The 22,063-nt window shown below is 39.9% G+C and overlaps 1 protein-coding gene across 1 annotated transcript in view; it reads left to right on the forward strand.

The window, feature by feature from the left end:
- The window catches only part of NELL2 (NEL-like 2 (chicken)), a gene marked incomplete at its 5' end in the record, with an annotated part of 119,525 nt that overhangs the window by 2,700 nt on the left and 94,762 nt on the right, over window positions 1-22,063 (forward strand). Inside the window, 4 exons of the mRNA XM_009872951.1 lie at window positions 3,314-3,386; window positions 3,562-3,644; window positions 4,721-4,849; window positions 6,139-6,241. Coding sequence (XP_009871253.1) covers window positions 3,314-3,386; window positions 3,562-3,644; window positions 4,721-4,849; window positions 6,139-6,241 — 388 coding nt within the window. The remainder of the gene's footprint in view (window positions 1-3,313; window positions 3,387-3,561; window positions 3,645-4,720; window positions 4,850-6,138; window positions 6,242-22,063) is intronic.

Consider the following 22,063-nt stretch of genomic DNA (forward strand, 5'->3'; position numbering starts at 1 on the left):
ACTTTGGGTGAATGAGAACCTGAATTCCTGACAAGTGGCAGAGTCCAGGTTACATCACAATGGATGCATGATGAATAAAGCTTCTCAGTTGGAGGAGCTTTACTGTTGGTTAATAGCTAAATTATTTGAATACTTGCCTGTGTGTTCAGTGAAGAGTGTTTTAGACTTCAAAGAGTTGGACCCTGCCATTCCTTCTTTTCATGAAAATGCCGTAACTAGAGTTGACATGAGTTTGAACTCGACGGCACCAAGGACAGAAGGGAAGAAAAGTTAATACAGTGAGCTTTTTGGTGTGCCTTTCAAAGAGGTCTTTTTTCCTGGCTTACAGAACACATGCTGTGAGAGGTCCTGATGTGTAGACCTCTCCCGGGCACACCTATTTTTTTCACTATTAGCTCATCACTGCAGGCCCTTGTGCAGCGTGAGGGAGCATCCAGTTGCCCTAGATCATAGCTTTGTTGTTAAGGGAGAAAGGCAGGCATGGTACCTAAGTACCCTCTTACTTGCCCTCCAGTGACACCTGCTCTTCTCTGTAGATCACATAAGTTGGTAAGTCACCCCGAGTCATTCACTTGAGGTCAAAACTCTGATTCTTTGACTTTGCAACATCTCTTTTGAATGTCCTGTGTATGTGGATGAAACATGGACTTTTGCATTTAGTTTGCATTGTGTTCTTAGTGTCGTGAGACATAGAATCATAGAATGTTCGGGGTTGGAAGGGACCTTGAAAAATCATCTAGTCCAACCCCCCTGCCAGAGCAGGATTCCCTAAGGCAGCCACACAGGAACACGTCCGTGTGGGTTTTGAATATCTCCAGAGAAGGAGACTCCACAACTTCTCTGGGCAGCCTGTGCCAGTGCTCTGTCACCCTCACAGGAAAGAAATTTTTCCTCATGTTGAGGTGGAACTTCCTATGTTCCAACTTGTACCCATTAATCCTTGTTCCCCTTGACACCCACCCCTCAGATATTTCTATATGTTAATAAGGTCCCCTCTCAGCCATCTCCTTTCAAGGCTGAACAGCCCCAGTTCTCTCAGTCTCTCTTCACAGGAGAGATGTTCAAGTCCCTTAATCATCCTCGTAGCTCTCCCATGGACTCTCTCCAGTAGGTCCCTGTCTCTCTTGATCTGGGGAGCCCAAAACTGGTCACAGTATTCCAGGTGTGATCTCACCAGGGCAGAGTAGAGGGGGACGAGAAGATGAGAACCTGCCTAGACCTGCTGGACACACTTTTCTTAATGCACCCCCAGGATTGCTGTCCCATGGGCAACTTGCTGCCCACTAGGACTCCAAGATCTTTCTCCATGGGACTGGTTTCCAGCAGGACAGCCCCTAATCTCTGCTGGTGCCTGGTGTTACTCCTCCTGAGATGCAGGACTCTACACTTGTCCTTATTGAACTTCATGAGGTTCCCCTTTGCCCAGCTCTTCACCCTGTCCAGATCTCATTGGATGGCAGCACAGCATTCCTGTGTGTCAGCCACCCCTCCCAGTTTTGTATCATCAGAGAACTTGCTGAGGATGCACTCTATGCCCTCATCCAGATCATTGATGAAGATATTGAACAAAATTGGACCCAGCATTGATTCCTAGGGAACATCACTGGCCAGAGACCTCCAGCTTGACTCTCTGCCACTGATCTCAACCGTTTGAACTCTGTTGTTGAGCCAGTTCACAATCCACCTCACGGTCCAATCATCTATCCTACATTTCTTGAGTTTACCTATGAGGATGTTATGGGGGACAGTGTTGAAAGCTTTACTGAAGTCAAGGTATATGACATCCACTGGTCTCCGTTCATCAAGCCATTTTGTCACACTTTCGTAGCAGGATATCAGATTAGTCAGGCAAGATTTCCCCTTGGTAAATCCACGCTGGCTACTCCTGATAACCTTCTTTTCTTCCAACTGATTAGAGATAGCCTTCAGAATGAGCCGCTCCATCATCTTTCCAGGGATGGAGCTGAGGCTGACCAGCCTGTAGTTGCCAGAGTCCTTCTACGTGCCCTTTTTGAAGACTGGAGTGACATTGGCTTTCTTCCAGTCCTCAGACACCTCTCCTATTCCCCATGATATTTCAGAGATGATGGAGAGTGGCTCAGCCACAACATCAGCCAACTCTCTCAGCACATGTGGGTGTTGGGGGCCCTGGATTTGTGCATTTTCAGCTTTTGTAATAGTTCTCTAACCAAATCCTCACTGACCAGTGGAGAATCATCCTCACTCCAGTTTTTCATGTTGTAATTATTTTACTTTTCCTCCTAAGAAAGAGTTTTGGAGATGCAGGGAGAGAGTCATGGGTGAAAGAGACACCTGGAGTGAATATGATAGGATGGCTCACTTTGAAATTGCTATTTAGATATAAGGAAGAAGTTCTTCACCATGATCGTAGTGAAGCACTGGAACAGGTTGCCCAAGGAGGCTGTGAATGCCCCATCCCTGGAAGTGTCCAAGGCCCTGCTGGATGGGGCTTTGTGCAACCTGGTCTAGTGAGAGGTGTCTCTGCCCACAGCAGGGGGGTTGAAACCAGGTGATGTTCAAGGTCTCTTCCAACCTTAACCATTCCATGATTCTATTTGGCATTTCCTTTTGGAGGGCAGCAAAGTGGCTACTAGTTATATCCTAATGACTGAAGTTGCGTGTAATTTCTGCCTGCAAGCATGAGATTTATTCTTCTGGGTGAAACTGGCCCTTTCTAGATGACATAGTTGAATTTCATGCTGAACTTCCCCTGAGTTCTTGCCAATATGCGACTCTGCAGCCATGTAACAAGCATGTAGTTTCTTGGCATTCTGCATGTTTTATGGAAAGATCCTCATTGAAATCATAAAGACTTGGCATGAATGGGTTTTTCCTGACTCACAGGTTTTTTTATTCTGCACTTCTGTTTGGCAGTTATAGTTCAGTAAAAAATTTGCATTTAATTTAAAAGAGTTTACCAAAGTAACTGAAACTGCAACTGTTTTTCAAATTACTTTTAAAGGTCATTTTCAAGTTTTTCTGCAGTGGCTAACTAAAAATAACAATGAATGCAAAACAACCAAACTCTTGCCACATAATTAAATCTTGACATTTAATCTTATGTCTTTAAAAATGATTCAGTATGTCTGTATTTGTACATCTATCTATTTTACTTTCTGCTAATTCTCTATCACTGCATTGTGTCCAGGTGAGAAGCTGTGTATTCATAAGTGTTGTTTGTATCAGGTAGTTTTTTATGGTTGGGCTTTAATATTTTACATGGTGAATGGAAAACATAATTTTGACAGGTAATAGTGATGTATCCTTTCTCTTCCTCTCCACTTACACACAGGGCATAATGCAAGATGTGCAATTACTTGTCATGCCTCAAGGATTTATTTCTCAGTGCCCGGATCTTAATCGCAGTAAGTCTATTAATTCTTATACCATAAAATGTGTGGTTTGTACCTACTTTTTATCCTACAAGCTTTCTTAAAACCTTGAGTTTCAATGTATTGGTTGTCAACTTGGACATGATTGAGTCTATTGTGGATCCATCTTTTTTTATTTTTAATTAATATACATATTTTGTTATTCTAGCATGCCCAACTTGTAATGACTTCCATGGACTTGTGCAGAAAATTATGGAACTGCAAGACATTTTAGCCAAAACATCAGCTAAGGTAATGTTTACTAGGAGTCATGGCATGGGAGAAATGAGGACTCTAAGGCTTTAATTGCTGAATTTTAAAATTATTTGTGCTTATGTGGGGATGTATGTGTGTGTGCAGAACATACCTGCATGGTGTGTGGATGTGTTAGTATAAATATATATATATATGCCTAGTCTTTATACAAGAAAATTCCCAGTTCAGACAGCTTTCTTGTATTTTAATAGTTTTATAGAATCATATCTTTTAATAGTAAGCAGAATCCAAGTTCCTGAGCAACAGAAAGGCTCATAGATATTCAAGCTCTATCTGTTCGAGTGACAAGTCGATAAACCTAGAATGAAATATTACTGTGCTTATAGTGCTTATTGCAGCAAGACTTACTGGTCCAAGACTTTTCTAGACCTGAGCTGCCAAAGGCTTGTTCCTGCAAGATCCATGCAGGAAAAGGAATTAAGAATCCAAAGCAGTACTCTGTCTTTTTTTCTTTCTTTTGTTTTCTATAGAATATAATACCAAAAGCATTCATGTCTACCAGTGAACACAGAGTAGTCTTCTGGTTTTAAATGTCATTTCTTTAGATGTCTGTAGAAATGCTGTTACCTGGCTGATTTAATACACAAATTTTAAAAACGCCTTGGTGGAAGTGGAGAAAAAATTGCTAACGTGTTGGTTTTGAGCTTTACCTTCCATTTTGCCACTCTACCGGGATTTAGATCTTTTTCACATAACCTAATAGCTACAACCGCTTTATGTAGAGCAAAATTCTCGGTCAGTTCACACACACAAAGATGAAGAGTCAGGGGCCATGTGCATCTTGACTTACTCATTTTGTTTCCTGGTGTCCCTGATGTTAGAGAAAGATAAAATGCATTGTGTCTTGCTTCTGTAATTTCCATGTCCGAGTGACTGAAGGTTTAATCATATTATATTTGTCAATAATTCTTTTATTACCTTTGACTGCATTTTATTACATGTGATCTGTTATCTGCATGCATGATGATAGGGGGGACAGTTTCAATCACGTTTGTACTAATGTGGGAACCACTTACAAATTCGAAACTCTTTTTTGTGAACTCTAAATGCAGTTGTCCCAAGCTGAGCAGAGGATGAACAAATTGGATCAGTGCTACTGTGAAAGGACCTGCACCATGAAAGGCATGACTTACAGAGAGTTTGAATCCTGGACAGATGGCTGTAAGAACTGCACTTGCATGGTATGGCTACGACTTGAGTGGAGGCTTGGGAACTCTGGTGTTTCCTCTAATTACAGTTTTGTTGAGGCAAATAATGAGAAAAACTTCCAGATCTATGCTAGGTCGTAACCCCAAAGTGCTAGAAAACCTTTTCTAAATCTAAGGAGTGGTATTAATAAATACATTTTCCTGTTGTTTCAGCAGTGCCAGCATGTGCAGATCTCCTGTATTTCATGTCACCATATGCAGATGCTGTGCAATATACTTAGCTATCATGTTATTCTCATGCACTGAGTTGCAAACAGTTTATCTGGATAATTAATTTCCTGCTTTTTGTCACTATAAACACAGCCTTTTTCTTAGCAAATGATTTAATAGATCCCTTGTGTCCAATTCCCTTTGGTTGCCTTTGGTTACATCTCAATAAGTAAGAAAGAGTAAAATGTCAGGGTCATATGCATGCTCTGTTATATCACGAATGAAAAAGACTTGTTAGGTGAATGGAAGATTCTCAAAAGTCTCACAACTCAACAGGTAATTGCAAGTATCCTTTGAGGTTCCAAATCTTTGTTTTTTGTTATTGTCCATTCATGTAAAACTCATTAATTCCATTTGAACTCATTAAAAGGATAATCTGAAGGCCATTAGAAACTGGTGAGAAGGCTGTTGTTGTCTGTACTGCACTTTCAATTGATTTCCTGCTATCTGTAATTTACTAAGTCGTTCTACTTAAGATTAGTATGATTTTGATTCTTATATTTCTGGAGGGATATTAATTTTGCTTTTAGTGTTTTGTGATTCATGAGAAGAAAACTTAGTCCATGGTACCGAATCTGGCTGATAGCTCTTTAAAACTCTTTGAATTTAGTGTTAAATGTATTATGTATTTTTATCTCAGATTTTTCTTGCAGCTATGTTATTATTACCTTTTATAAATGTATTGTAATTTATGTAAGAGTTAGGAGGCAGGGTATTGTTCTGTGAAGCTGTGATTTCACACTAATACATCAGTTTGCTGCTGATTGGCAGAATGTTTTACTTTCAGATAGCTTTACCTCAAAAAGAAATATTCCGTCATTATCATCTCAAAGAACACATCATACATGTCTGAAAGATTGTGTGCATGATACTCAAAAGGTATAGCTTCTGTTCTCGTAGTTATTAAAAAAACAATGTTAAAATGTCTTTTTTGGGTATGTTAGAGAGTTCATTGCATTTAAAAATAGATTTTTTAAATTCCTGAGTTTGAGAACAAACATCTCTGCTCTTGCTGAATATAACTACCAGTTAAACACCTTTTATTTTTGCAGAATGGTACTGTGCAGTGTGAGGCTTTGATTTGCCCCTTCTCTGACTGCCCACTTAACTCTGCCCTAACGTATGTGGATGGCAAGTGCTGCAAAGAATGTCAATGTAAGTTTTACTTATGTTTACTTACTTATTTCTGCTGAATATTTTGAACTCTGCAGAGAAAATGAACCTTTCTCTAAACATTAAAGTGTAAGAAATGGTCACAGAACTAAGTATTTGTGTTGAGGAATCAGGGAACTTAAAGTATTATGGTATATTTTGGGAAATTGATAACTAGAAGATTTTAATTTTTCAGATATGCATATTTTGTTTTATTTTAGTTATGTTATTTTTTCTAAGCATAGATAAATAGGAAAAAAAAATTACTTAAACTTTCTGCAGACTTCCGTAGTCTGTCTTTTAGACCAAACTGCTAGAAATCCAAGAACAATTGCCTGGTGTTTGTTGTGACGAGTGTTCTAACACCTCTGTCACAAGCACAATGTACTTTCAACCTTATGCTGTAGTGCTAGAAATGGAGGTTTGGATTTATGATTCTTTTTCTGTAATTAAGGGAGGAGAAAACTCCTACTAGGCCCAAGAGACCAGCAAAAACCAGACACCTAGAAATGTTCTTTCAGAAAAGGTCAGACAGAATTATAGAGGAAAGTGGATAGAGGTAATTTAATATTGTCATTTAAGATAGGTGATTACCTTTTGGTTTTATCGCATGTTGGTTTTGTTGCAAATAGGACAAGAGAAGGGGAATTTTGGGTTAGTCACTGTCTAGATGGACTACGTGTAATATTTGAGATTGATTATCGACATGTATCACATATGAGATGGTTATTTATTGTAGGCTATGGTGGAATACATTCTTGAAATGGAGCGTGAGATACAGCCACTTCTTTATTCTGTAAATGTTGAGATTTTTCTGTGTGATTTCATCACTCCTGCTGTATAAAACTTCTTATGGAGCATAGAGTAATATATAACTGTTTAAATGACATGTTGTAAGATAAAATTCAGGAAGACGTTTTGTACTCTATTGCTCTTGCTCCCACAGGAGTTTATTAATATTTAATTGTGTTAGAAGTTACACAAACCATCCCATTTTATGAAACCTTATTAAGTTACTCAAGTAGATTAATTCTAATTGAGAGGAAATGAGAATTCAAATACTTTTTTTTTTTTTTTAACCAACTACACAGCATTTCCATGAATATTAGATGGCTTGGGGAACTGGTAATTCAGGGATGTGAGTCGTGTGGAGTTCAAGCCTCTGTTTCAATCTTTGACCGTGCTGGCAGAATTTGAAAACCTGATCTTCTGCGGTGTGTTTTTGTAACTTAGAGCCTGTGAATTGAGTTGGGAATTCTCCATTCAGATGTTAATGGGGAAGTATTGTCATCATTTGACTTCTTACAAAGTTTTTTTTACTGTGAGTCTTGATAAAGGTCAAGAAACGTGAATGAGCTGGTCACTGACCTTGTCACACAGCATTGCTGCTTCTTCCAATTAAGATACAGTTCTGGTACAGCACCCTGTGAAGTTTGCTCTGATATTGCCTTTTTGATATTCTTAATATTATCAAAAGCCTTTTAGCTTCCAGTGTTGTTAATTTGATGCCAGTACATAATTCAATTTATAACTAACATGCACACATATAACTCTCTTGACAAACTACCAGAAAAATGATTAGATCAAAAAAATGAATTGCTTTGGAAAAAATATTCCTGATTTCATCTAGGTTATTTAAAGTGCCTTTCAAAAAAATATCAAACAACTTTTAAAGTGGCCAAATCGTGAAATTAAAGGATGGAGAGTGAACTGTAGTCTCACTGACAAGGTAGTTAAATTCCAGTGAAAGAATGTGAAAAGTGGAAGTTGGAGGCAATGCAGACTGCAGGCCCCTTATTTATCCTCCAGGCCAGTTTGGTGGAAATGTTGAGTTGTCACTGAGTTCATGTATATGTGCCAGCTGTACCCTGTCATCTTGGTGTCTTCAGCTCAAGGTCTGAGCTAATTGAGGTCAGTGTGCTCAGTGACCACGGTTCTTGCTCGAGGGGTCAAAGCCAAGTTCCTCCATTTGGATAGGTTCTGAGAATAACTTTTTCATTTTCAATTCTTAGAACAGTATCAGTGGATGTGGCATCTGACTAGATTATATAGAGTGGACACAGATAACTTTTGATTGGGAAAACAGCTAATTAGGATGTGTTGCTCAAAGAGACACTATCCTGTTACTGGACAATTAATCATAAATTCCAAGGACAAGTGAGGCTTAATATGCTGTTCTTTAGCTGCATTTGGTATTTATTTCAAGATAGAACATGTATAGATATCTCTGTTTCCTTCCTGGTATTTGTGGTACCTCATACCAGATGATGTTTTTTTTCTGCTAAACTGTCGTGGTCGATCTTCCCAGGCAGTGGTAGCTGTGGCAGCCTTGTTGCTGTGTCTCACCCAGGGCAGAGTGTTTCCCTCCACACTTCTTTGCTTCTTGCTTCTTCTTTCCTTCATTGCTTCTGCTGGTATTTGAAGAAGGCTGCCAAAAATAAAAAGAACAGGGTCTGATTTAACGACAGCTGGCATAGAAGAGTAGAAGTGTACAGCACTTAGGGCTTTTACAGTAACCAGCAAGCAGGCTTCCCAGGTTTTTGGTTTTATTTTGTTTGTTCTTTTTTTTTTTCCTGTTCCCCCTCTGAGTGATTCATGATGGATTCATTCTTCGTGGCTTTAGGCATCTAGAATTTAGGAATGTCATCTGAAGTGACTTCATTTACACTATTCAGTAAAATAGGGTGGGCACAGTCCTGTGGCTCTGGGGCTGGGTGGCACTTGTGGCTCACATCTACGTGTTAAAACTCTCTTCCCTTTTGTCCCCAGCAGAACATCTGCACCCACGTGGCTGACTGGGAATGGCCTCTGAATCACTGCTGTCCCCCCAGCCGTGCTTGGTGTTGCTTCAGGGCATGTTAGCTGGTACAGACCAAAATAGTGCCATGACGTGTGCTTACGCTCAGACTACCTGGAGGGTTTTCAAGCCTGTTGTCATTTACTGTTTCATTTGCCTGTTGTGCTTCATTTACCAGTTATGGACATCACCATTTAGATTCTCTTGACAGCCAGTGAAAGAGACTGGCACCTCCAGAGGGCACTTGGTGCTGAGAGCAAGGCTGGAAAAGACAGGATGAATAGCCTTCTGGAGGTGAACATCTCTTTCCATAGACTGTATAGGGAGCCTAGGCGATTAGATACGATACTGAACTTCTAGACAGCTAAAGTTGTGACGTTCAGCTTTCCATATTTGGTGTGTCAATTAGGAATAGAAAGTGCTGGATTTTTAAGCTTGGTTCTGACATTAAGCAGTTGGGCTAAGAAACTTGTGGGAGCCTACGACACTGCCAAGCCCTAGGAATTGAACTTCAGCCCAGCATTTATGTTTTGGACGCTGCAGCTTTGTTGTGTCTTGTTTGATGACATTTCCAACACCAGAAATGTCAGCACAACTGACTCTTCATGTTTTAATAAAGTTCGGGGAAGAACACTTGGTAAGGAATGGTGTAGGGTGTGGTGTTTTGGGTTTTTTTTTTTGTGTATGTGTTTTGTTGTTAAACCTATACTTCTTTGACTTTGGTTGTTCTTTTAAGCCAAAATAAAAACAAAACAAAACCAACAACCCAAACCATGACCTTCTCCTCTAATTCCATGCTTTTGTTGGAGGACATTCAGACAGCTTGTTCTGTTTTGTCTTGTGTGAAGGTTGATTCTGCTAGTGTAAGGAATGGCAATGCATGCAAATTGTCATTCTGTTTTCTATTAACTGTAAAGGCTAAAAGAAGCAACGATCTTCCAAGGCACGTAAATTGGCCAGTGCCTTGGATATATATTTCAGCTGCAGACAGGCTATTCAACACAAAGTCAGTCCAGCTACTAGAGCATACATCTTAGTGGGAACAATTGTTGGGAGCTGGAAAGCAGAGACTACATTCTTTTCTATTCCCAATGCAATTGTAAACCTATGGGAGAAGGTCAGTGCAAGAGATCACTGGATTATTTTCTCCTCTGCAGAGACAAATGCAGTATGGTGATAGGCACTGATACGAATTGGGGTGAGATTAAGCTCCCCAACTGACCCTATAAAGTATTGCTTGGCTTAAGAATCACAGAATCACAGAATGTCAGGGGTTGGAACGGACCTCAAAACATCATCTCATCCAGCCCCTGTGCCAGAGCAGGATCACCTACAGTCGGTCACACAGGAACACGTCCAGGTGGGTTTTGAATGTCTCCAGAGAAGGAGACTCCACAACCTCCCTGGGCAGCCTGTGCCAGTGCTCTGTCACCCTCACAGTGAAAAAGCTTTTTCTAATATTTTTGTGGAACCTTCTGTGTTCCAGCTTGTACCCATTGCTCCTTGTCCTGTCATTGGACGTCACTGAAAAGAGCCTGGCTCCGTCCTCCTGACACTCACTCTTTACACATTTATGAACATTAATGAGGTCACCCCTCAGCCTCCTCTTCTCCAAGCTGAAGAAATCCAGCTCCTTCAGCATTTCCTCGTAAGGGAGATGTTCCACTCCCTTCATCATCTTTGTGGCTCTGCACTGGACTCTCTCCAGCAATTCCCTGTCTCTCTTGAGCTGAGGGACCCAGAACTGGACACGATATTCCAGATGTGGCCTCACCAGGGCAGAGTAGAGCAGCAGGAGAAGTATAAGGTCATTTATTTAAAGTGAATTGTGGAAGGACTGCCAATGTCTTAGTAGCTGAGACAATTGGTACTTGGTCAGCGAATCTTTTTATGGTAACGTTTTTATTAGTTGGTGTATTAACATTAAGGCACACTTCCAATAGCTATGTGATATATGTAATTTTTTTAAAATGGAGCCAATGTATTTTTAACAAACTAGCTGATTTTCCTTTTTTTTAAGGCTAGAGGAGTTATTTATGCCAGTATCTGATGCAGTAGTAATTCCCATCACCAAAGACTGATCTCCAGGAAGAAATTGCACTCTAATCATTGCTATCCTCCTCCCAGTGACCTGCAGATACTTACAGACCTAATCTCAAACTATTGAAATCTATCCCAACAGATTTTGGTGGAGGTTAAAGTTTGAGCCATTATGTTCAAATCTGCAGGCTTTGATTTTTGTCATGCACTTGTTTTTTTTTTTTTTTAAACAGAACATTTAATGGTTTTCTGTTGTCAAATCCAGACTCTAACACAAGTATTTTAAAGCATATGTGAGAAGCAAAGGGTTGTGTTGGATCAGCTCACACTTCTGTTGCTGGCAGGTGTGAAGAGAGAGTATGTAAAGGGATTATATAACTTGGAAAGGATTTTTGAGCAAAATAATTAAAACACAAATCATAGAATCATTGAAGACCTCTAAGATCATCAGGTTCAACCATCAACTCAACACCACTATAACCGCTAAACCATGTCCCAAAATGCCACATCTATATGTTTTTTGAACATCACCAGGGATGGTGACTCAACCACTTCCCTGGGCAGGCTGTTCCAGTGCTTAACAACCCTTTTGCTGAAGAAATTTTTCCGAATATCCAATATAAACCTCTCTTAGTGCAACTTGAGCCCTTTTCCCCTTGTCCTATCGCTAGTAACTTGATAGAAGAGACCAACACCCACCTTGCTACAACCTCATTTCAGGTAGTTGTAGAGAGAGGTAAGGTCTCCCTTCAGCCTCCTCTTCTCCAGACTAAACAACCCCAGTTCCCTCAGCTGCTCCTCATAAAACATGTTCTCTAGACTCTTCAGCAGCTTTGTTGTCCTTCTCTGGACACGCTCCAGCTCCTCAGTGTCCCTCTTGTGGTGAGGAGCCCAAAACTGAACACAGTACTCAAGGTGCAGCCTCACCAGTGCTGAGTAGAGGCGCATGATCACTTCCCTGGTCCTGCTGACCACACTATTCCTGATACAGGCCAGGATGCCATTGGCCTTCTTGGCCACCTGGGCACACTGCTGGCTCATGTTCAGCTGGCTGTCCATCAACACTCCCAGGTCCTTTTCTGCAGAGCAGCTTTCCAACCGCTACTCCCCAAGCCTGTAGCATTGCCCAGGGTTATTGTGACCCAAGTGCAGGTTCTGGTTCTTGGGCTTGTTGAACCTCATAGAACTGGCCTTGGCCCATCAGTCCAGCCTGTCCAGATCCCTCTGTAGAGCCTTCCTATTCTTGAGCAGCTCAACGCTCCTGCCCAACTTGATGTCATCTGCAGGCTTACTGAGGGTGCGCTCAATCCCTTCACCCAGATCATTGATAAAGATATTAAACCAGACTGGCCCCAATCCTGAGCCCTGGGGGACACCACTTGTGACTGGCCAACAACTGAATTTCACTCCGTTCACCATCACTCTCTGGATTCAGCCATCCAGGCAGTTTTTAACTCAGCGAAGAGTACGCCTGTCTCTAGCAGAATGCTGTGGGAGATGGTGTCAGAGGCTTTGCTAAAACCCAGGTAGACAACATCCACAGCCTTTCCCTCATCCACTAGCTGGGTCAGGTTGGTCAAGCAGGATCTGCCTTTCATGAACCCATGTTGGCTGGGCCTGATCCCCTAGTTGTCCTGCACGTTATAGCATGCATCGATTTCTGATGCAGTGATCTGTCTTGCCATCTTACAGCAACTTTTAATTTTGTAATTAAGGTCAAGGAGATTTCTCCTCTTGCTCTTCATGATGCACTGATTTTTTCTCCAATGCTGTGCACTCTTCCGTGAGCCCCAGCACTTGTAGCCTACTGACACAGAGAGAAGGAGCTGTAAAAGCCCATCTGCTTCGCATCTGCACAGTAAGTGACCATAAGCAACTGTGCAAAATTTTTATGTAGAAACTTAGGGAGTATTGATTAAGCTTCCTCTGAAAGTCATCATTTATCCAGGTGGACTGAAGCATTAAGGACTCAAGCCTGTGCTGATCACTAAGTTCCATCTTTTCACAAAATTGCTACCTTTCTTCTGGGCTGAAGGAGTGGCACCACCTTGCTTTAGGTGACATCCATCAGTGGCAGGGGGGCATAGTGGCCCCTGCCTTGATCACCCAAGAGCTGGAGGAGCTTCTCTGGCATTCGATGTGCCACAGAGAAGAGGCCACAGCTCAAGAGAAAGGATTGAATGACAGGATTAGTGAGGGCAGACTGAACAGACCATCTTATCCTTGCAGTAAAGGAGAAGAGGCGGCAATCTGGAAACTGAGCAGCAGCTCCATCAGGTTGGCTGGGACATGGCATGGGTGTGAGGGATATGGTACAGCATGGGTATGGAGGAAGAAGGGGAAGTTTGTAGCTGTGAAGCAATGATTAGTCATTTCTCATAGCTTTTTTTTTTTTTTTAAAAGGCACACTTTAGATTATAAAGGAGAAAGAATATTCTGGGTAATGCAAAAGATTAGTTGCTTTTTTTTTGCTATAAATATTTTTATGTGGCTTTTTAAAGATACAAGTTCAAATAAAGCATGAATTCTGTTATTTTGAGGGTTTTTTTTTTAATATGAAAAATCAGATAAACTAGCTTACTTCAGAATAGTACCAAAAGATACTTGGAATATGGCCAGAACTGGATTATTTCACAAATCCATGTTATGTATTATAACTTCCTGTAGTTAGCATGCAGAACTTCTGAATGTAATTCAGCATTTAGCAGAATCAGTGTTATTTTTCAGGTTTTTGAGTCACATACAATGACAGTATCACATTATAATGACAAATAAAAAACATTATATACACACTTGTACTACCAAGATGGATTACATTGTACTTTACTGCCTGCTTATACCATTTTATTATTTCAGCAACTCTTTGTCTTCAAAAAGAAAAGCAGTATTTATATTAATTTATAAATAGGACACAAATATTTTTTCTAAAGATACATTTTTCAAGGGATAAAATATATCCTTGAACACATGTAGGTCAATAAAATCAGCGAAGCTATTTTAGATTTAGAAAGCTATAGTGGAAAAGCCAAATTGATGCATGCATCATCTGTGAATCCAGCACAGCTCCTATAATCTCAGAGTTTCACAAAATGACTGAGAATGGAAAAGAACTCTAGAGGTCATCTGGTCCAGTCCCTCAGCTCAAACAGATCCAACTACAGTAGGTTACCCAGGACCATGTGCAGACAGCTTTTGAATATCTACACAGATGGAAACTCCGCAACCTCTTTGGGCAACCTGTGCCAGTGCTCGGTCACCCTCACAGTGAGAAAGTGTTTTCTTGTGTCCAAATAGGTTTCATGTGTTTTAATTTATGGCTCTTGCTTCTGGTTCTGTCACTGAGCACTGCTGAGAACTGTTTGGCTCCCTCTTTTTTATTCCTTTTCATCAGGCATTTGCACACATTAGGAAGATCTCCTCAGAGCCTTCTCTTTCCTGTGTAACATCCCAGGAATCTGAGCACGGGGACGCTCTAAGAATGCTTTGGAATCTTTGCTGCGCTGAACTTGAAGCCAACCGAAGACAGTGGAAAGACTCCCCTTGGCTTTGGTAGGCAGGGACAATCTCACCCATGACCTTAGCTGCTCAGTCTCTATTTTCCATGGTTAAGCTACAGAAATTTTCAAACTACTCTTACACATAGCAGTATATTTGCTTTATATCTGTTATATATCCAATGGCAGGATTGTCAGGGTCTTTGCTTGTAGTTTCCACTGACCTTTGTACGCTGGGCAGCATGCCTCCATCAGAAGGGAGACACTGAGTCTCTTCACCTGCAGTTCCCTTCTGAGCACAAAACTCACTCCTTATATGTCTGTTGTTCTGTGTAAATTAAAATACAGCTTACAGTAAATTGAACAATTAGTGGTGGATCTGTCAGTGCTAACTTAACAGTTGGACTTGATGATCTTAAAGCCCTTTTCCAACCTAAGTGTTTCTATGTTTCTATGAAATACCACTTGCACTAATGAGACTTCTCAGGATATTTTGCTCCTACGTTTCCTTTCTTTCTTCCCCACGTGCTTTGAATATCAGTGTTCCACGTTAGCGGAAGAGGACTGGAGGAGTCAGTGTGCCGTGCCTCAGTCAGGCTTCTCACGTGTCAAAGTTTGACTCCCTCCTAAGCAAGTGGTTTTTTAGCTATTCTGGACCTAATGCACTATGGAACTTCACTGGAAGAGTTTAGATCTGGAGGCAATGTATCAGTGTATGAGGAGAATTCCAGTTAATGATAAAATCATCTAGTTTTAGCCTTACTGTGTGCCTGAGGAACGAATTATAAAATAAAGTATGCTTAAGAAAATCCTTATTCGTTAAAGTACTTTACTCTGAACATAAAGCAATCTGCACTAAAGAAGCAATTGGAAACATAATATTGGTAATTTTCTGGTAAAAAATTAAAATTTTTTTTTTATGTGGGAAATTTTACTATAGGCTATGCTCTGCTCTTCACTGCTCTTCTTATAGCCTGTTTTGTTGAGGCTGTCTGGGAAAAGAACCTACGTTTTTCCATTCCTTTTCATTATGTTCTTACCAGGGGCCACAAAATATAAAATACCTGCAGTGTATTATTATTTTAGTTTATTTTCAATGCAAATAAAAGATTAACATATGTTAGATATTAATATTTTGGCTTTCAGACAGCTAGGAGAGGAGAGGTTGGCAGTGTTCCAGTCTCTAATAAGTTGCTACCCTGACATTAGTAATTCTGATTTCATCAGAATTTGCTTAGTCAAGTGGCTATGAAATAATAAAAAATCTGGTTCTTAGTTACAAAAATCACCTAGGATATGTGGGTGTTCACATGGCTGTGCATTGATTTCAGTATGCTTGTTCTCACCAGTGATGTGTGAATGTCACTCAGCAACTGCATCACTGGCGAGTTTTGCTGTTTTTTTTCTTTTTGGTCCCATAACCAGGAGCACATTGCCAATTTAGTAACTTGTAGCTGATGTTTTAGTTTCTGCCTGGAGTTTTTCCTCTGTAGGTGTTGCAAATTTCTGTAGTGCCAGTAACAATGATCTTTCATGGGCATGTACTCTGAAGAGAGCAGAATTTGGCTGTAGCTGAAAACCCCAAAACTGCAAGTTTTTGACAAGGTCACAAAAAAATAACAACTTGGAGGCAGAGAGTACTTTATGGAGCTGGATGGAGCAAAATACCAAGAACCACCCACCCAGCCAAATGAGATTTGTGGCTTGTTCAGACCCGAGACATGCTCTTATCAATGAGAAGACTGTCACATTGGCAAAGATCATCTGGGTGGAAAGCTGGCATAGGGGAGACGCTGGTAGGAGCCATGGGACTGTGAAGGAAGGCACACATACAGTTTTCTGACAGTGCCTTTGTCATGTCAAATGGAAAAATGAAGAGGTTGTGAAGGCTGACAATAAATAAAATAGTGAAAAAGCCCACCACAAAACAGTCAGTAATGTGATCTTATTTCCCTGGCAATCTAAGGAAGGTAAAATATGAGTGAAGTTGATTCAATGAGATTAATATAAAGTGATGTATGATGTTATCCTTTATTTGTCTTTTTGTAAAGACAGTGATTTAAACCAGCAACTTTCAGTCTTTTCAACTGCAAAAGTTTGAAATGTTTGCAGTAGAAACATGTAGTGAATTAAACATTCTACAGCTTGTTTTACTTCTCCTAGCCATCACTTTGCAAGTGTCTGAAGTGTGATGTATAGACCTCCAGGGTGTTATTGATCACTGTTTCTACATCTGTCAGCTCATAAAATATATTTGGCTTCAAATAATGGCCATTTTGCCCCATGTGAGTCTTAACTTTAAAACTGAAATCTCAGCAGATACGGTGTAGCAGTCCTTTCTTACACTTTCCTCGTCTATTCCCTTCAAAATGATCATTGCAGTCGTCTTTATCTGAGGAATTTCTGTTATTTGATTTCTTCACTGTACCAGGCACAAGACTGCATCTATGGTGGTTCTCCTGTTTTTATATCACTGTTCTGCCTCTTTGCTAATATAGGAAATGCTTTTACTGATTTTTGCTTTTTTGGTGGGTTTTATTTGGTACCACTTTCCACTAAGAAGAAAGGTCTGTCCATGTGTTTGGTAGGACCATCCTAAGCCTTTCTGCACAGAGTAGCTAAATGGTATTTTTTTCCTTCTGTTTCTACTTGTTGAAATTATTTCTGTAGCTTTCTGCTTGTAATAAAAATTCTGGTACTTCCCTGCCTGATCTTGCAAAAAGTTTATGTCAACTTTTTTCCAGTATAATTTTGACTGGTTTCCCAGATTTTATTTTGTTTTGAAGTGGTGACATTTGGTTAAAACCTCTTAAAATTACTTGACATCTAGATTTTTTTTTATAACAGGTGAATAAAATTCAAAGATATAAGGTTTACTGTTTTGTGTTGTCATAAGCTATTATAGTGAAGAACTTTTTTTCATCTCGCTAGTTCCTAATGTCCAGTATATACTTACATATAGTAGTGTTAGAGTTATATTACAGTGACATAATTGTTTGATGTAATAAATCAGGACAAAAACCACCTGGATTCAATTATCAGCGTTTCCTGCAAACCCCCCCCCCATCCTGAAGGCAAAGCAAGAAAACATGCTTGACCCATCTGGAAAATAGGCACATACCTGTTTTTTCTAATGAGTGAGTGTTTTAAATAAGTTGACTATAGGGAAGATGAACAGGCATGATTCTACCTATATTGTTATTACTTTGACAAAGAAAGGTAAATTCAGATATTATTTCCTTAAGCTATCTCTTCAGATTATTATCATATTCCTCTCTAGGCAAATTTTACGGGCTTTTAAAGAGGGAGTTTATTTTGTAGATGTTTTCATGATGCTATATCCAGAAACCTTGTAGAACCTCGAGATACCTAAATGAGAAATCAAATCTGAGAATAGCATAGAAAAGATAACAATCTTCTGTGTAGTTGTTTTGAAAGTTCTCGGGGTAGGCTTCTTAATACTGGTAGCATATGACTTCAAAATGTTTAAATCTTGTCCACGATCTTCTGTGGTTCTGTATGTATAGAACTGGTAGTATCATGTAAAGACTTAACCACAATTTTTTCAATTCACTAATATTGCAGTATTTTATTGCGGAGTTTCTACAAAGAAATGTGGGAATAAATGAATACTTTTTAAAAATGAAGAATTAAAATAGACATATAAATAAATAAAGGAATCGTATCCTCATCTTTATGCATCAGTTCAACCAACTTGACTTGCGCATTCGGAGCTCTGCTCCTGTTCCCAGTTTGACATCTTGAGTGCCATGAAAACTCAACAGAAGTAACAGGATGATTCTTACAGTGTGAGCAAACAGACTAAAAATCTTCACCTTGCCTTCTGCTGTACTCTGAAAACTAGTCTGTATGTACCTTGCAACAGTGTTTCGTCATCTAGAAAGCTCTTTACCAGTACTGTTTGAAGCAAATCCCAATCATTCTTCTTTCTTGCTGACAATTGAGAGTGGACAGCAAGAGCCCTGCCCCTTGTTCTTTCTCATAAAATCCCATGTTTTGAAGTTTAACCACTTATTAGCACATGTGGGCAGATACAAAGGTCTGTTAAATAAAATAAGGTGGTTGTTGAAATGAGATATTTTGTGGAACTGAAGAACTGTCTCCCTCCCTTGGAGATTGACAGCCCTTTGCATTTTTTCCCCAGCCAAAAGCTTGAAGGCCATATTGCAAAACAAACTGGATGCTACTTTCAGAGTGCAGTGCTTAACAGACCATGGTTGACTTGGAAGTAGGTAGATGCAGTGAGCAAATTTATTTAAGGACCTGTTTTTGTTATCACTCTTAATTACTTGTATTAAGGTACATTTAAAACCCTGCCATTATGAAAAGCCACCATTCTAGTTACTGTACAATTTAAGAGAAAAGGCACTGGTTATAGACACAAAGATAGGGGCAGAGTAAGGGAAAACTAAAATAAATAAGTCATTTTCCTGTCAGGCTTCTCTCAGGTGTGTCACTGCACTTCAGGCTCGGCACTGATGGCACTTGTAGGCTGTGTCTTGTTTCTGTAGTCAGGACTGTGTTGTGCAGGAAATGCACAGACTGAGTCACTGATACTTACTCAGGCTTTGAGGGAGGTGTGATCACAGGCTGATTTCATTTTCTCAGTCCCAGTAAAGTTCCCTGTAACAAAACTAGATTCTTCCCCAGGAAAGATAGTACTTGTCCTTGCCAGGGCAACACCCTTATCTGTTTTAATCGTAGTAAGTCCACTGTTCCTTTATAATTATCCTGAATGTCAATACTAGATCTCAGCAGCTAATGAGAAGTCTTTGCTAATAATATATTGACAACAAATTGAAGAATTTATAAATGCAAACTGCAGTGTTTCTCTCATGTTTTCAAGAGTTTGGAAATAATGAAAACCACAAAAAATGGGTGTAATAAAATTTATTAGGTATTTTGTCTTAATGCTATTTTAACCTGTTCCAGTAGTTTCTGAGACTCTTGATATTGAAATGAATGACATTTAAAGACATATCTTTCTTTTTTCAGTGCCACCGAAATAGCAGAATTGTACTTTACCTTATGCAGGTATGATGCTAATAGGTGGTAATTAAAAATTTTTTTCTGAACTGTACTTTTTGATTCTAGGTTTCCAAATAGAGGTAGTGATAGACAAAGGAAAAGGAAAAAAGTGAGTTGTCTGACATATTAGTAAGATGAAAATATTGCATGTCTTATAGAGACTGTGCCCTGTAGACAAACACACCTGGCTGCACAAGCATGCAAAGTCTGAGTCTAATGTCTGGAAAGGTCCCTCTGGAGATAGAGTGTTAACATAGATATGACTTTTTAAAATATATTATTATTGGTGACTATAAGGCTTTCTTTCATTGCTGTAGTTCCCAAGCAAAAAAGGAATAGTCACATTAACAGTTGCTACGAACTCCAGCTTACTGTTCTGTGACTGTGTTGCAGCACTCTGGAGATGCACTCTGGAGAAATTAGCTGTGACAAAGCAGGATCTGTGAACATCTGCTCCAGCTACTTTTACATTTTTAATTATTTCCAATCCTGAACTGACTTTAGATATGAAGTATTGTATTGATTGGATGTGCACAATGGATAATCGTATCTTAGGGCAGCCTGGAGAAACCTATGTGTACGTGGGTTTCTGTTTAATGTTGTCTTTTCACAGAATCACAGAATCACAGAATGGCCTAGGCTGGAAGGGACCTTAGAGATAATCTAGTCCAACCTCCCTGTCATGGGCAGGGATGCCACCTCTCGACTAGACCTGGCAACACATGGGGACCTAACGGGAATCGAACCCACAACCTCGGTGTTGTCATTGTTGTCAGCACCGCGCCCTGTTTTCCAATGCTATTGGTACCATTTTTTGCAAATTTTGGATTTTTTTAGATTAGTTTTAGATTAATTGGTACCTGATAATGAATAATGAGAATGAGCATATAACAAATTCGAAAAGTCGATTTGCATAACTGACTTTAATCAAGATTTCAGAAAATGTGTTTTACCTTGCTGTGTTAAAACCCTTTTGCTGAACTAATGCTAAGGACTTGGTTGAAGAACATTCTCTGGAGTGTTTGTGGTTATGCCAACTCACCCTGTGTTTCTGGCTGAAGTGAGGGAGGAAGATAGCAAGTCTCAGAAGAGGGATGGGAGCATGGGCAGATTCTTTAAAATTAATGCTGATGGATGACAACTGTGTACCTGTCATAGATTTAAGATAGTCACTCAAAAGTGTGTAGGTCTTTAGCAGTTCTTCATTACTTTCAGAAATACTCAGTTCTTGTATAGACCTAGAGGCAAGTGCTTTGAAAGAACTGAGGTCTAACAACAGTAACAGATATGGTGCTCCATCTGCACACTAATCCACTTCTGGGAGTGTCTGAACACATTAGACTAGCCTAATAATCACATATGAGGCATATGTGATTATTACTGTAGTATCCAAGTTAACAAGAGGCTGCCATTTGGAGGGGAAGTGAAAGAGGGGTTTGGGAGGAGAGCAAATACAGTAAAATGGAGCTACATGCTGGCAAGTTATAAGAAGCCATGCTTTTGCCGTGGAGGCTCGTGCAGCAAAATCATAGGCCAGAATTTCTAGCTGAAGTGTCTATGGAAATTGTTCCAGGCCAAGGAGAGTCTGGTTGAGAATAGGATCATTCAGCAGGTTCCCTGATGGTCACTCAGATATGAGCATAGTCTGTGGGTGCTTAAATAATATGGCAAATCTTTGGAGCAGAAGCTGTTTGGAACCTCTATGGCTTGGAAACATAGAAATGTTGTTGTTCACCGAAATAAATTCCAGATTTACTGTTTTGTGGTGAACCGAGTAGTTTTTTGTTTGCATAGGACATTTTTTAATGCTGTCAAATGAAACACCTGCAAAATCGCTGAAGGTGCTGCCGTTCAGAGGTGCTTTCGTTTTTCTGAATGTGCTCACGTGATCTGTGCACACAAGGCTGCAGAAAGCAACCATCTCACTAGTCTTTTCAAAAATGTGGCTTTGAAAGTTATGCATAACTGGTGCACACTATTTTTCTGTGGCAAATCTGGGCAAAAATATGGATGATGTCCCAAAATGCTCTATTTCTCCCTTGTGCCCTGACTGAATTCCCTGCAGCAGAGTAACCGTTACCTTGTGTAAGGGCTGTTGCAGGAGTAGATATCATCCCTTGTCATGTCCATGGTTAGTCTTATGACATGGCAATGGAGCATAAAACCTGCTTTTTATATAGAAAATTAATGCTGATGGATGACAACTGTGTACCTGTTATAGATTTAAGATAGTCACTCAAAAGTGTGTAGGTCTTTAGCAGTTCTTCATTACTTTCAGAAATACTCAATGCTCAGCCCTAATCAGTTAATCAGATTTCTTCTTCTGTATAGATGCCTGTGACTTGAGGCTTTCTGATGAGTATGTGTGCAAGTTCAAGCATGTCATGAAGTGTGAGGTGTTTTAAGGAGGTGCCTATTTTTTCAGACTGCACCATTTTTCTCTTA

This window comes from Apaloderma vittatum, unplaced genomic scaffold (assembly GCF_000703405.1).
Source record: "Apaloderma vittatum isolate BGI_N311 unplaced genomic scaffold, ASM70340v1 scaffold4177, whole genome shotgun sequence".
In the NCBI taxonomy this organism is placed as follows: domain Eukaryota; kingdom Metazoa; phylum Chordata; class Aves; order Trogoniformes; family Trogonidae; genus Apaloderma; species Apaloderma vittatum.